The following is a 16,680-nucleotide window of genomic DNA, read 5'->3' as shown; positions in this document are numbered from 1 at the left end:
CTTTCTTTCTTTCTTTCTTTCTTTCTTTCTTTCTTTCTTTCTTTCTTCTCTCTCTCTCTTCCTTTCATTCTTAGCTTTCACTTTTAGACACTATCATGTATTCCAGACTAGCCTTAAACCCAAGGATGACCTTGCATTCCTGATTCAACAACCGCTGGAGTGCTGGGATTATAGGTGTACAGCCTAGTCTTGTTTTATTTAAACATATATTTCAAAATGAGGCAAAAAAACAAAACAAAACACCCTTAAACCAGATGTTATATGTGCCTATAATCCCAATACTCCAGAGTGGAGGCAGGAGGATCAGGGTTTGAAGCAAGCCTGAGTTTAAAAGGTGAGCACTCCAGGCTAGAGAGATGGCTTAGAGGTTAAGAGCACAGATTGCTCTTCCTGTGGACTCGGGTTCAATTCTCAGCATCCGCATGGCAGCTCACAACTGTCTGTAACTCCTCACACAGACAAACATGCAGGATAAATACCAACGTACATAAAATAAAAAACAAATAAAAAAAGAAAGTAAAAACTTCTATTTAAAAGGAGGGGCGCTGGAGAGATGGCTCAGAAGTTAAGAACACTGGCTGCTCTTCCAAAGGTCCTGAGTTCAGTTCCCAGCAATCACATGGTGGCTCATAACCATCTAGAGTGAGATCTGGTGCCCTCTTCTGGTGCATACATCAGGCATACATCAGGTAGAATGCTGTATAAATAATAAGTCTTTAAAAAAGCATTCTGTAGGTTTATCCTCTAGCACAAGCCTGCCATATAGTCACTATAGAAGTTGAGACAGAAGGATCAAAAAATCCTTGCCAGCTTGAGCTGCAGAAGGAATTCAAGGCTGCCTTGAGAACATTAGATTCTTCCTCAAAATAAAACAAAAAAAATACCAGGGATATAGATAATTCAATGATAGAGCGAGCATTTGCCTAGAAACTCCCAGTGACAGGCTGGAGTGTTGTGACTCAGTGGTAGAGCACATGCCTAGAATCCCTCAGTGCAGGGTCAAGGTATAGCTTGATATGCTTGTGTATGAGAAGCCCTGGGTTAAATTTCCATTTACCAATCCCACCATCCCTACACACACACACACACACACACACACACACACACACACACACACACGACAAAAAGAAAAGAGAAGAGATGCCAAAACAAACACAAAAGAAAAAAATGCTTGTTTCATTTTTTTTCTGTGACATATTTAAAATAAACAGACATGATCTGGCAACCTTTGGTCATGGTGATGATGTCCTGCTGCATGCTATTATCAACCTCTTGCAGATGTATGATTTTGTTTGTTTGGGTGTTTTTTTTCTTTCTTTCTTTCTTTTTTTTTTTTTTTTAATCAGTTCCACTTAGTAATGTTCTCTCCACACCAGAGCAGTACACATCCCTGCTTTGGAAACTAACTCTCCCCCTGTCGTTGCAGTATTCCTCAGCTGTGTGCCTTGCTCTTCCACCTCCAGGATGGCCTACTCCAGGCATCTGGTCCTCCTCCTCACCGTCTTGCTGAGCCTGGCAGAAACACCAGAATCTGCGCCTGTTCACAGAGTAACAACTTCCCCCATTGCTTCCTTCTGGGGAGAGGTTTTAAATCTTTTCTGCTTTGATTCTGGGGAACCTTAGGGGAACAAGCTAATGTGAAACTGAGCAAAATGATGGGAAATGACCTTGTCAGTTTGGCCTTAAGAATGGAGTAGAGGACAGGAGGAAAACAATAGAAGGTTGGAATGCAGCTTATTCAGCCTAGTGTGATGGCACCTACCAGGAATCCCAGCACTAGAGAAGTAGAGACAGAGGGATTCTTGAGTTTGAGGCCAGTAGACAGCATAGTGAGATCCTATTTAAATAAATAAGGAAACAAAAGGAGAAAAAAGTGGTGTAGCTCAGTTGGTGGAGCACTTGCCAACAGGGGAGAAGCTCTGGGTTCCATCCCCACAAAGCATGGTAGTGTATGCCTTTAACCACCACTCAGGAGGCAGGGAGGAGGATCAGGAATGAAGTCTGACTTCCACTAGTAGTAGAATGATCCATGAGCTAGTAGTGTTGAGGCTAACCTGGGCAATGTGACACTCTGTCTAAGGGAAAAATAAAATAAAATAGAGGGCTGACAAGATGGCTCAATGGGTAAAATGCCTACTGCATAAGCTTGATGAATTTGATCAGGAGAGAACTGACCTCTGAGAGTGGTACTCTGACCTTCACAAGCATGCTGTGGTGTGCATTCGTGTGTGCACACACACACGCACACACCAAAAGAAAAAAGAAAAGAAGCTAGCATGGTTGGTGATACATGCCTGAGATCCCAGATCTCAGGAGGGTAGATTGAAGGCCACCAACCCTCTGTAGCCAATCCTTGTCTCAAAAACAATAAACAAAACAAAATTAGACCAGACATGCTGGTTCTTGCCTTTAATCCCAGTACTGAGGAGGCAAGGACAGGCTGAGCTTTGAGAGCTTGATGTATATAGTGAAGAGCCATGCCACCATGCTCAGGTGTGTTTTTAGTTTTGAGACAATATTTTAATTCTAAAACTGGGCATGGTGGCACATGTCTTTAATCCCAGCACTGTGGAGGCAGAGGCAAGAGGCTCTCTATGAGTCCCAGGCCAGTCTGGTCTATGTAGAAAGACCCTCTCTCAAAACAAAACCAGAAGATCTCTCTCCCAGATGACCCTCCACCTCCCCATTAGCCAAACATGGCCTTCAAGTCCTGAACCTCCTGATTTTCCTTCCAGAGTGCTGGGATTACAGACAAGCGCTATCACACCCAGTTTTACACAGTGCTGGGACTCAAACCCAGGGTTTCACGCATATTAGGGAAACACTCTACAGACTAACCCTAGGCCACACCTCTCCATTCTTTATCAAGTCTTAACTCAGTGTGAACTTAATGGTGGAGCTTCCCTTAGCAATGGAGTTCATTGAGGTAGGATCTCTCTGTATAGCTTTGGCTGTACTGGAATTCAATATCTAGACCAGGCTGGCCTTGAATTCAAAGAGATATGCTTGCCTCTGCCTCCTGAGTTATCTGGTTCTCAGGCTATTCTTGAACTCCTGATAGCTGTGCCCTCACCTCCTCAGTGCTGGGATGAAACCAGGGATTCACAGTTGTTAAGACAGGCGCTTTACCAACTGACCCACAGCCTCAGTTATCATTTATGTAGTTATTTAGTTTTTCTTTTGAGGCAGCATTTCACTGCGTTGTCCAGGCTGGCTTTTGGACTTCCTCAGTAGCCCAGGAAGGAAGGCCTTGACCTTAGAATTCTCCTTTCTCAAACCTCCCAAAAAGCCAGAGGGAGTGGAGGAGAAAGGGCCAGGCCTGCCAGAACTATGTTTTCTATGCTTGGGCTGGCTGGAGTCCCTTCATTGGCAGTCACTGTTGTAGGGTGTCCGCCAGAGAAGACACCTCGGACATGGGTTTAAGTCTGTCTTAGCCGACTGGCAACTTCACTGGGTGTTTGAGACCCCAGTGTAGCCCCAGCCCTTTCTTAGGGTGAGCTTTTAAGCACTTAACAAGAACAGTTAGCCAGAATTGGAAGTACAGAAGCCAAAAAGAAAGTACACTTAGAGACTTTCTCAGAACTATAGACTTCGATGGATTAAGTCTTTGTCTTAGTTTTGGCAGGTGGTACTGTCTACATGCTGAGTTTTATGGCCTGAATACTACTTTCATCACAGAGTCAGTTGTGCTAAAGTCTGAGGGGAGGGTTGTTACTAAGGTCTGTTACAGTCAACTTTCCATGTGCCTCCCTCCACACCTGCAGCTTTCATTCTCTTCCTGAAGCAAGACCTTTCAAAACTTTCCTTCTATTCCAAACTGTCATATTTTAAATATTGTGTTTCTTAGAGTCTGTCTGTTGTGTGCATGTGTGTGTGAATGTGTGTGTGAGTGTGTGTGAGTGTGTGTGTGTGTGTGTGTGTGTGTGTATTATACAGTGAGAGTGTGGAAATCATAAGATAACCTACAAGAGTCATTTCTCTTCTTCCACCAGGGGATCAAGGTCATACTTAGTCTCAAAGCACCCTTAACTCATTGAGCCATCTTGCTCAGGTCTTCCACTTGCTGGATTATAGGAAGTCCTAATTGCATGGGGCGGAAATAGGTACTAAACAAAGCTATGTCACTGGTTAGTATCAAGGAGGCATGGTGACCTACATCACCCTGAATTGCCATGATTTTGCCACTTTCCTGAGTCCTCATTTCTTTATCTCTTCCAGGGACGAGGAGGCTGGACCCTCAATAGTGCTGGTTACCTTCTGGGTCCTGGTAAGTGCTTTTTGTCCATGATCATCGCTCACTCATGTCTATCTGATGCCAATGGCTTTGTGACCCAGAAAAGACACTGGGTTAGTTGTTTTTGCATCACTGTGACCAAAATAACTGGACAGATAAGGGTAGAAAGACTTGTCTTGGCTCACTGTTTCAGAGGGTTTTGCTCCATCATGGTAGGCAAGACCTGGTAGGCTAGCATGCATCACGTAGGTGGGAGGGTATGGAAGAAGCCAGGTATCACTGTGTAGCCATAAGTATAGGTCAGACCTACAGCCTTCAAAGGCCTGCCCCTAGAGACCTATTTCTTTGAGTTAGACTCCACCTGCTAAAAATTCTATGGGAATGGACAAGTGTTCAAAACATGAACCCATGGGAGATGGTTCAGATTCAAACCATATATGGTGTCTTATAGACCTGTAATCCCAGCACTTGAGACGGAGAGGCAGGTGGATCAGGAGTTCAAGGTCATCATGAGCTACTTAAGGAATTGAGGCCAGTCTGGGCAGTCTCAAAAAAAAAAAAAAAAAAAAAAAAGAGGTGGCTCAGTGAGTAAAGTCACTTGTAGCCTGGTGGTGCAAACTGATGACCGAATTTGATCCTAAAACCTACATAAAGGGAGAGGGGAAAAGGTTGACAAGATGGCTCAGTGGATAAAGGTATTTGCCTCCAAGCCTGATGACTTGAGTTCTAGCCCTCAGTATCCACATGGCAGAAAGAGGGAAACAGTTCCTATAGGATGTTTTCTGTTCTCCACAGGGATGAAGTGTCAAGGGTTTCACCTACACACATAAACACATATATAATAAATAAATGCCCAAACAAATGTAATTTCTAACAAATGAATTAAGCAACACCAGCTGCACTGAATACCATACTTTCTGTCCATAATGGGTACCATGCTATGATTTTAGACATCATGCTTTCCTCTTTATTTTCTTCCATCCCTGCTCCTCCACTTCCCTGAATGAATTTTTTAGGAGCACGTGGACTTAGCCACACACTGCTCAGTTCCCACTAAATCCAGCATGCACCATGCTCCCAAATATGCCAGAGGCTAGGCTCAATTTGTTAGAAATAAAATTGGGTCAGGTGTGGTGGGGCACACCTTTAATCCCAGCACTCAGGAGGCAGAGGCAGTCTGATGGTTCTCTATGAGTTCAAGGCCAGTCTAGTCTACGTAGTAAGTTCCATGCCAGTCAGGACTCCACAGTGAGAATCTGTCTCAAAATTTAAAGGAAGTGGGCAGAGGTCATGTGTTAGGGTTTATAAACTGTTCTCTGCACCTAGTCAGTCAATGCTGATGCTTGAATTTTCCTATCCTAAGTCTCCAGTACTTTTATTATGAAATATGAGGATCTTTGTTCCTCACAGGCTTCAGTCAGAAGTCTATGAATCCTCAGGCTGGAGACCAACAAGATGGCTCAGTGGGTAAAAGTGGTGCTTGGCAAGCCTAAGGAACAGTGTTTAGTCCCCAGAAGGAGCCTAAACTGACTCCCATAAATTGTCCTCTGACTGTCATACACGTGCCATGGCATGTGTGTTGCCCCCAACATCTCTCTGTCTCTTGTGAGAGCTGAAGTTAACTTTTTAATTTTAATTACTGTGCCTAAGAGATCCATAGAACAAAAATGCCTCTGACTTGTAAGCCCCCTGCCCAAGTACCGATACTTCCTGAAATGCTGGAGGTTATTGTTTGTGGGAGATAACAAGCCACAGGTTTTCACTCCCCTAAGCAAGTTGGTTTGACCCAATTGCATGAGCTGCACTAGAGCACATATAAGTGGGAAGTAGGAAATATGTTAGGATTAATGCTTCCCCCTGATTGGACCTGATGGGAAATACAGTGGCCTTATGGGGTTGCCTTTTAAAGCCTCTGCAAAAGTGATTCTGCAAAATGGGGACCCAGGAATGGACCTTGCCAGAATCCACCATCCTGCCAGTATTTAATTAAAGCTTGCTTCAAATTTGGCTCAAAGTTGTAGTGGTTTTATTCTTGCCCAATGGAGGATTAACTCTCCCCCTCTCCACTCTCTCTTACACACAAACACATAAAATTAATGAACAAATGAATATAAAAAAGGAAGTAAGAAAAGCCCATGTTGCCATGACAACATGACAGAAAGAACTGAAAACTTGAGATTTGTACCCAGACATAGGTGTGATACAGCCCTAGACCACACTATGGTCAGTGTGCATCCTGTCCTACAGCACTTTTTGGAGGTATTCTGTCAAATGCTGGGAGGACTTCCTGGATCCTGTGTGATGTCATTCTATTTAACAGCTCTCCTGTTGTCTCCCATCCCTTCCCTAGTCCTTCACCTTTCCTCAAAGGCAGACCAGGGCAGGAAGAGGGACTCAGCTCTTGAGATCCTAGACCTGTGGAAGGCCATTGGTGAGTAATCACCACCCTCCCTTCATCTCCAGCATCCTCCACCATTCACGATAGATGTGGGCTCCACCCCTCACTCTGTCACTTCCTAGTTCTTCTACCTAGAAAATGATTCAAATCTGTCAAGATTTTAATTTCTCCACAGCTAAAATTATAGCCTCATTTCACTTGGGTGTGGTTGTGCATGCCAGTACTCTCATACTTGGGATACAGAGACAGGAGAGTCAGGAGCTTGTCACCCAACACTGCCATCCCCAAGGAAAAACAGATCCAGCAACATAGCTCAGTGGGTAAAGATACTTGCTGCCCAGCCTGGCCACCAAGTTCTATCCCCAGGACCTATAAAATGGAAGGAGAGGACTTGGTGGCACACACTATTAATCCCAGCACTCAGGGAGGCAGAGGCAGGTGGATCTCTGAGAGTTTGAGGCCAGTCTGGTCTACAAAGTGAGTCCAAGACAGCCAAGGCTACATAGGGAAAGCCTGTCTCAAAAAACCCCCAAAAACCAAACCAAACAAACAAAAAGCCCAACAACAACAACAACAACAACAACAAAAACAATGGAAGGAGAGAACTGACTTTCACAGGCTGTCCTCTGATCTATATATCTGCACCACACACAGACACACACACAGACAGACACACACACACACACACACACACACACAATGAATAAATAAATAAATATGTAGTAGTAGTAGTAGTAGTAATAATAATAATAATAATAACAACAACAACAACAACAAACTAAGCTAGCCCTGGGAAGATAGCTCAGATAGCTCAGTCAATACAGTGTTTGTTGTACAAGCATGAAGAATTAAGTTCAGAACCTACATAAAAGAGCTCAGCAGGGCAATATGAGCTTGAAATCTCAGTGCTAGGGAGATGGAGACAGGTGGTCCTGAGCTTGCTGGCTGTTGGGAGCATGGCACGAAGGTCCTTGTGCCCACAGCTCTCCAGAGAAATCAGAAATGTTAAGCACACAAGACTGTTTTTCCAATGGGCAAGATGTTAAAAAAAACAAGCAAACCAACACCTGTTCTCCCATCCAGAAAGCTGAGAACTGGAAGTAATTAATATGCTGGCTATCTGTGTTATCTGTTGGTTTAGGCCTTGTCAAGCTCCTACAACTAGGATGGGAGATGGCTAGTAATCTAAATAAGCCTTATAGCCAGGGGTTCCCTAAACTCCCACAACTAGGACCAGAGGTGGCTAATAGCACACATGACCTCTATGCTATCTGTATGACCTAGACTAGGCCAGAGCCTTTACAGTAGCCTATTTGTAGAACCCACCTTCTTGGAAGAAATGACTTGTATCTGAAGTTGAGTTTCCATGTCATTATGCTTCCTTGTGGACTGAGAATTGTACTGTATGGGGAGACTTTCCCCCTAAAAATACTGGGTTTAAATACATTGGTAATGTGGGGCTGGAGAGATGGCTCAGTGGTTAACACTGTCTGGTCTTCCAGAGGTCCTGAGTTTAATTCCCAGCAACCACACAGTGGCTCACAACCCTCTATAACTGGGATCTGAATCCCTCTTCTGCCACTCAGGTATACATGCAGATAGAACATGCATATATGTAAAATAAATAAATAAATAAACCTTTAAAAATATACTAGGAATGAACTGTGTGATATCACACTCTTTATAAGTTTTGATAAGACTCTTTATAAGGTTGATGAAGTCAGTCTGAACCAAGTTTTCATTCTCATCCCTTCATGGTTCTCTTCTCTACCTGATACCTTCAGAGACCCTTTTCCCTGGCCAGCCAGTCTAGCCAAATTGGTGAGCTCCAGGTTCAGTGATCAATTCTGTCTCTAAAAAAATAAGGCAGAGAACAATGGAGGGGAAAAAAAGCCTGATGTTGGCTTATACCTTTAATCCTAGAACTCAGGAGGCGAGGAAGGCAGATCTCTGTGAGTTTGAGGCCAGCCTGGTTTACAGATCAAGTTCCAGGACAACCAGGGCTATACAGAGAAACCCTGTCTCAAAACAAAAACAAACAAAAGAGCCTAATGTTGACATCTGGTTTCCACAAACACAGCAGCACATACTCATCTCCAAAACCCTAAACAATCTGGTGAAGGGCCCAAGCAGCTGTGCTACAGCAGCTGTGCTGCCATGACAGGCTTCATAAGACACTATAGGCCTGAGTTTCTGTTTCCTGGTAATGTTCCCACAATTGCTTAGATAGACCCTGTTTCTAATTCTCAGAACATGAAACTATCGTCCATGAAAATGAGATACAATAACTCAAATAATCTCCCTGAATATCAGAAACAATAGTCTAGTAACCACCTTGAAAAGTCCCCAAGCACTTGACCAATCAAATTAAAAGTTAGTTAGAAAACTTTGCTCAGCTAACCAAAATGATATTGTTACCTGGGCACTTTTTGTTAGCACTCTTTGTTACCTGGGCACACCTTGTTACTTGCACACTCCATGAGATCTTTCCCCCCACATTCCCTAAATCAGCACCAACCAATCAATTTATGACAAGCTTGCTTCTGCTAAACGTGAACCAATCACGTAACTGAAAGTCCTGTTCCTTGCTTAAACCATAATAAAAACTCAGCTTTGCAGCTACTGGGGGGTGGGGGTAGGGGGCTCCTAATCCACTGTGCTGGATGGTGGGGAGTCTGAGCTTAAGCCCAAAATAAAGTATCTTTGTTCTTGCAGACATGGTCTGGCTCCTGCTCATCTTTGGGGATACCAAGATCTGGGCATACAATGGCACACAGTAGGACTACAGCTTTTCAATCGAGATCTCAGAAACTGGCTAGGAGGGAGGGGTTTAGTGGATGCTGCCCTTCCCTGTAAATGCAGTGTCAGACTTAACCCGAGCTGCCTCCTCACTGTCACCTGCAGAGAACAGTGCTGAACAGATATTCCTTGGCTTCCAACCTGGTTTTTATAGATACTTGGAGATCCTTACTTCTTGGCTGCTGGGGGCCAATCCCAGGTGGGAACTGCAGCATGCCTTTATATATCCTCTCATTTATGGAAATTCAAAACTTCTTCAAACACAGTTAAATGGCTCTCACAAGGACAAAGTCTTGATTAAGAGCCACCAGGTACTCAGAAATTCCAAGGAAATAAAGAAAGTGAAGCTAGCTGGGTACAGTGGCACACACCTGTAATCTGTGAGTTTGAGGCCAGCCTGGGCTACAAATCAAGTCCAGGACAGCCAAGGTTATACAGAGAAACCCTGTCTCCAAGAACCAAAAACCAAAACAAAAGCAAAAAAAAGAAGCTACATTATATGTAGAAATAATGAATGCCATGGAGCCTCTACATTTATTTATCTATTTATCTACTTTATTTAGTTATTATGCATGTGTGTGCATATGCCACAGCTGTGTGTCGAGCTCAGAGGACAACTTATGGAAAAGTCAGTTCCCTCCTTCTACCATGGGGCTCTCAAAATAAAACTCAGTTCATCAGACTTGGCAGCAAGTGGCTTAACTCTCTGAGCTGTCTCTACGGCCCTTTGTTGGTATTTCAGTTGATGGTGATGTCTTGTCCCTTTTCCTAGATGGACTCCCTTATTCCCACGCTCCAAGCAAGACCAAAAGGACAGTGGTTGAAACATTTTTCAAACCAAAGATTAGAGGTAAAGATTGGGAATGCAGAAAAAAGAGGGGGGAGGGGAAGTGAGAGGATGAATTGAGTGGCAAAAAGTCAGGGAAGAAGCTGCAACCAGCCAATAAGCATCCCTCAGCAGGATTCTGAGCATCTCTCCACGCGCCCCAGCCTCTCATTTCCTATGCTCCCTCAGACTCTTCCTCATGGACCAGCTCTAGTTCCCCAACTAATAACAAGATCTTACCATTGAACCCTTTCCCATATGAGGCCCTAGACCTGAGCTTGAGGTCCCCTCTGTGACTATAGCATTGCATGGCCAAATTCCTCAAAGTCCTTCAGAAACCATTTGAGTGGTCACCTCTCTTTAAGGGCTTTTTCTGACCACCATTTTTAAAATTACTCATTCATTTTAAAAAGCACTATTTATTTTTTTAAGTGTGTGTTTGTGTTCATGGAGCCCAGAAGAGTGTATCCCATAATCTCCTGGAGCTGGAGTTATTGGCCATTGTGAGCCGCCTGTTGTGGGTGCTGGGAACTGAACTTGGGTCCCTTACAAGATCAGTATGCACTTTTAGCTACTGAGTCATCTCTTCAACATTAGTTAGTTAATTAATTATTTCACTTTGTGTGTGCATTCGAACACATGTGTGTGCATGCCTGTATGACCTCTACAGTGTGAGTGTGGAGGACAGGTCAGGACAATCTACAGGAGATGGTTCTTTTTTTCCACCCTGTGAATCCTAGGGGATTGAACTCCAGTTATCAGGCTTGGTGGCTTGCACCTTTACTCATGGAAACATCTCCATGGCTCTCTATGTATGATTCTTTCTTTCTTTCTTTCTTTCTTTCTTTCTTTCTTTCTTTCTTTCTTTCTTTCTTTCTTTCTTTCTTTCTTCCTTCCTTCCTTCCTTTCTTTCTTTCTTTCTTTCTTTCTTTCTTTCTTTCTTTCTTTCTTTCTTTCTTTCTTTCCCTTTCTCTTTCTTTTTTTAGGGAGGGTTTCTTTTGTTTTTGTTTTTAGAGACAAGGTTTCTCTGTTTAACAGCTCTGACTGTCCTGGAACTCAGCCTGTAGACCAGGTTGGCCTCAAACTCAGGGATCCGCCTGCCTCTGCCTCCCGAGTGCTGTGTTTAAAGGTGTGCACTAACTGCCACCCAGCTCATAACCCCTTTCTAACCAATGAGGATCTCAGTGTGTGCCCACACCTCAGCTTTGCCTGCTTCCTCTGTTGGGACTTTACCCAGCACCACATCTTTCTTGGATCTCAGTATTTTTTCTGTTCAAGTGAACACTCCCAGCCCAGTTCTTGGAACCCAGTACCCCACAGGTTTATTGCAACTGTGTCAGCTCTTTTGAGAAACATATGTGGGCTGGAGAGAATGACTCAGAGGGTTCCAGCTTTTGCAAGCATGATGACCTCAGCTCAGATCCCCAGTACTACCTGTATGAAAAGTCATGTGTTACCTCTAACCCCAGTCCTGAAGGGAAGGGGAGGTGGGGGCAGAGGATCACTGGCACTTGCTGACTACAGTGCTTCAGATTCAGTGAGAGACTCAGTCTTCAATAAAGACAGAAGTCAATTGAACAGGACATCCAACATTTGGTGAATGGATATACACATGAATATACACCACAGGCACACACACACACACACATACACACACACACACACACACACAGAGAAAGAGAGAGAGAGAGAGAGAGAGCTTAGAAGAATATGTATTGAAGTATTCTGAGAATGACACACCCCCTGAATTTATTAATTCTCACCTCTACCTTGACTGCACTTTTTGTTTCTTAAAAATATTGATCATTGACATTACTATAAACCCTCTTGAAATGGGATGGAAAAAAAAGTGTGCAGATGCAGAGAAATGGTAGGCAGAATGAGAAAGGAAAACAAGAAGAACCAGAAAAGCTACTGAAGCTGAGATGGCCAGAGAAGTCTTCCTCCCTAGCCTTAACAGTAACCTGTGCCTGAGGAGATGGCTCAGTTGGAAACAAGGGAACTTGAGTTTGAATTTCCAGCATCCCAGGAGTTTACTAGTTACTCACTCTAGCTGATTGATTAGCTCCATGTTCAGTGAGAGACCCTGACTTAGAAGATAACGAAGAAAGACCACCAATGGCTCTCTTAGAGGAAACAGATTCCACACCCAGCATCCATACAGTGTCTCACAACTGTCTCGGGGAATTGACATCCTCTTCTGGCCTCTTCGGGCACCACACACACACACACACACACACACACACACACACACACACACACCTGGGCAAAACCCATACACGCAAAATAGTAAAAATAAATTTAAAATATTTAAAGTCAGTACATCTGTGGCCCATACCACCTCTCCTGCATAAGAACCAGAGTAAATGAACGTACAAAGTGTCTAGGGCCTCTGCATCATTAGTTGACTGGAACTATTAGAAACCCCGATGTTGGAGCCAGTGTGATGGCTCAGAGGGTAAAGAATTTGCCCAGAAAACCAGAAAACTGGGGTTTGATTGCCACCACTCAGGTAAAAGTGAAAGGAGAGAACTGACCCCATAAAGTTGAACTTTTACCTCCATGCATGCACCATGGCGCAGGCTTGTACCCCCCAACACACACCACCACAACCACAACCACTACACATACAATGCTGATAAATAAAATGAGTTAAAAATTAACCCACATGTTGCTCTCCTGTTGCAGATCTGCAGGACAAGAATGTTCCCAGGAAAGAAGCCACCCTGAAGTTATAGAGACTTAGTCACAGTGTTTCACTCCTCATTCTTTTCTAGCTCATTCTCACCCCCTATCCCCTGCCTATGAAGTTCTCTCAACACCTTTTGCTGAGACTAAGACAATTATATCCCTAAAGGTCACTAAGACATGTTGTAATATTTAAAGAATTATGCTGAAGTAACTCTGTAGTGTCTCTGGTTTTATTGATTGCTCTTGGGCCAAGTCTAAGATGTCATGGGGGGGGGTGTGGAGAAATGGCTCAGTGGTTAAGAGCACTTTTTGCTTTTCCAGAGGATGTGAGTCCTGTACCCAGCACACACACACATACAGTCAGGCCATAACCACCAGCCATTCTAGCACCAGGGGTTCTGATGCCTCTGGTCTCCATGGGCACCTGCATTAACTTTTTACAAAACATATACAGAAACATATACATGCACATCATTTTAATACAACAATAAGGAGATAAATTGGGGGCTGGAGAGACCACTCCTTGGTTACTTCCTACTCTTACAAAGGACCCGTGTTCCATTCTCACCATCCATGTCCAGTGGCTCACAACTGCCTGAAATATCAGCTCCAGGGTACCTAACACCTCTGACCTCTAAGGGCACAGTACTCAGGTTCACAAAGTTACATGCAGACACACAAAAAAGATGTCATTAAGGAACCTAAGGTAATGTTTTAGTTATTGGAGACAGGGTTTTTATGTGTATCCTTGGATGTCTTAGACTTGCTTTGTAGACCAGGCTGGCCTCAAACTCAGAGATATACCTGCCTCTGCCTCCCACAGTGCTAGGATTACAGGTGTGTGCTACCATGCCCGGCTATGAGGGAACTCATTTGAGGAAAGTTTGTAATCATAGAACATCTTTGCAATATGTTCTGGCTAATTGCCTCTCTCTCTTTCTGTGTATCGTTAAAAGACCATGCCTTCATTATATAATTTATATTGTGGTTTTGATCACACACACACACACACACACACACACACACACACACACACACGAGAGAGAGAGAGAGAGAGGAGAGAGAGAGAAAGGCTAGTCTCTCTGACTTCCAGGCCAGCCTGGTCTACACAGCAAGTTCCAGGACAGCCAGGGCTACACAGAGAACCCCTCCTCCTACAAAAAAAAAAAAAGTGAAAATAAAGCCACTTTAAGCCGAGTACGGTGGTACACGCCTCTAATCCTAGCACTCAGGGAAGCAGAGGCAGACAGATGACCGGTGTAGTCTACAAAGTGAGTCCAGGACAGCCAAGGCCATACAAAGAAATCTTGTCTCAAAAAAACAAAAACAAAAAAACCCTAAATTAAAAAACAAACAAACAAACAAACAAAAAAAACCAAACCAAACAGAAACCGAAGTGTTTTAGAGTTCTAATGCTGTAAAAAGACACCACGACCAAGGCAGCTTTTATACTTTACTCAGTTTCAGAGATTTAGTCCATTATCATCAGGGCAAGGGGCAGGCAGACCTAATCCATGACCCAGAGAATTAGGCATTTTATTTTATTTTATTTTATTTTATTTTATTTTATTTTATTTTTTTATTATCTTTTAGTATTTATTTATTGGTTTTCTGAGATAGGGTTTCTCTGTGTGGCTGTCCTGGACTCACTTTGTATACCAAAGTGTGGCTTCAAACTCAGAGATCCGCCTGCCTCTGCCTCCCAAGTGCGCCACCACTGCCCAGCTTTCCTTTATTATTTTTTCAGACAGGATCTCTTTATGTATTTATGTAGTTCTGTCCTGGAACTTGATCTGTAGACCAGGCTTGCCTTGAACTCACAGAGATCCACCTGCCTCTGCCTCCTGAGGATTAAAGGTATGCCCCACCATGCCCAGCTTTATGTTCATTTATTTTTATTTTATTTTATTTTTTTTGAGACTGAGTACTGGTATTAAAATCATGCACTACCATTGCCCAGCTAATTTATTAATCTTTTAAAATGTTCCAAGCCTGGTGCAGTGGCACAGGCCTGTAATCCCAGCACTTAGGGAGGCAGAGGCAGGTGGATCTCTGTGAGTTTGAGGGGAGCCTGGCCTATAAATAGAGACCAGGACAGTCAAGGCTACACAGAGAAACACTGTCTCAAAAAATGTAAAAAGTTTTATTAATTTTTTACAAGTTTCATATATGTACACAACATATTTTGATCACATTCTCCCCTATTCCTCACCCTAACCTGTCCCAGATCTACCTTACTTAACTTTTAGAAATCAAACTCAGTAGGGGTTCACATCTGCTGGGCAAATGCTTTATCACTGAGACATACCTCATTGTTCCAAATGCTTTATTTATTTGTTTGTTTGTTTGTTTAGGAAGGTCTGGTATAGTCCAAGCTGGCCCCAAACTTTCTATATAGCCATAGATGATCCTTAAACTTCTGATCCTTCTACCTGAGATTTCAGGTGTGCGTCAGCACCCCCGGTTTTCTACAGTGCTAGAAACACACCCTTTCAGGCCCCTGCATGCTAAGGCAAATACTCTGACGTCAGCCTAGGCAGATAAAACTATTTTTATCTATCTATCTATCTATCTATCTATCTATCTATCTATCTATCTATCTATCTATCTATCATGAGGCAGCACCTCAATAATATTATTTCCTCAGCTGGTCTTACACTCACTCGTAGCCCAGGCAAGCCTTACATTCATAGTCCTCCTGCCTCAACCTCCCCAGTAGCTGGTTTCACAGGCCTAAGACCATGTCCTTGTCCTTTAAGAAACTAATCCCCTCAATCTGGCAGTCGCACCGAAAATTGTAATCCAATATCGGGATTTCTAAAGCGACGTCTAAAAATGGCGTCTAAGGGCTGAAGGCAGTCACCAGGCAGACTAGCAACCGGAAGAAGGTCTTCCTTGAATACGCGATGACGTGGCAGTTCCCGCCACTTTGCAGAGAGACTTCTAGAAGACACGAGGCTCCGGCATGAAGGCAGGGTAGGGGAGGTAAGTGTATTAACCAGGGATGAAGGCGGCTTAACAAGGTTTTGGGTTCTGATGCAGACACGAGGGAGCCTCCCTCAAGTTTAAGCTGGGCACGGAGTAGCTGCACCTCCGAACTAGGGAGCTAAGGTAGGAGGATGGCAAGTTCCAGGGCAGACGAGGCTGCACAGTGAGGCTTCTCAACAACAACAGAACCCCCAGGTCCTAGAACTTCTACTGTACCTTTGATGCGCGTCCTTCTTCCTCAGTGCTCGGCTCCTGGTAATAACCATACTGACGTGTCAGACCGCAAGAGTGGCTTCCATTTTGCTTAGATCTATAAATATACCTCAATGCTGGGTTGTTGGGTCACGTGGTTGCATGCTTGCATTTGTTTCTTTTATTATTTTGAGAGAGGGTATAGTCCTGTAACGTACGCTTTCCTGGAACGCCCATCCTCCTGCCTTAGCCTCAAGAACTGAAAGCTGAGGCAGGGACTCTCAGGTGCAGCTTTTTTTTTTTTTTTTTTTTTTTTTTTTGGTTGATTGGTTGGTTTTTGTTCATTTGTTTGTTTTTCGAGACAGGGTTTCACTGTGTAGCCTTGGTAATCCTGGACTTGCTGGCCTCAAACTCACAGAAATCCACCTGCCTCAAACTCACAAATGGTGGGATTAAAGGCATGCTCCACCTCAGCCAGCCAGCCTCCTCCTTCCTTTCTTTTTCTTTTCTTTCTTTCTTTCTTTCTTTCTTTCTTTCTTTCTTTCTTTCTTT

General features: G+C 43.6%; 1 protein-coding gene across 1 annotated transcript; it reads left to right on the top strand.

Annotated features, from left to right (window-relative positions):
• The first annotated feature begins 1,464 nt into the window (after positions 1–1,464).
• Positions 1,465–13,114, top strand: Galp (galanin like peptide). The gene is made up of 5 exons (XM_055622373.1): positions 1,465–1,548; positions 4,219–4,267; positions 6,585–6,665; positions 10,204–10,281; positions 12,946–13,114. The coding sequence occupies exons 1-5, from the start codon at positions 1,465–1,467 to the stop codon at positions 12,993–12,995; spliced, it is 342 nt and encodes a 113-aa protein (XP_055478348.1). The 3' UTR covers positions 12,996–13,114.
• The last annotated feature ends 3,566 nt before the right edge of the window (positions 13,115–16,680 follow it).

The sequence above is a fragment of the Psammomys obesus genome, unplaced genomic scaffold, assembly GCF_907164565.1.
Source record: "Psammomys obesus unplaced genomic scaffold, mPsaObe1.curated_primary_1811, whole genome shotgun sequence".
Lineage (NCBI taxonomy): Eukaryota > Metazoa > Chordata > Mammalia > Rodentia > Muridae > Psammomys > Psammomys obesus.
This window is presented reverse-complemented; position numbering and strand designations above follow the sequence as displayed.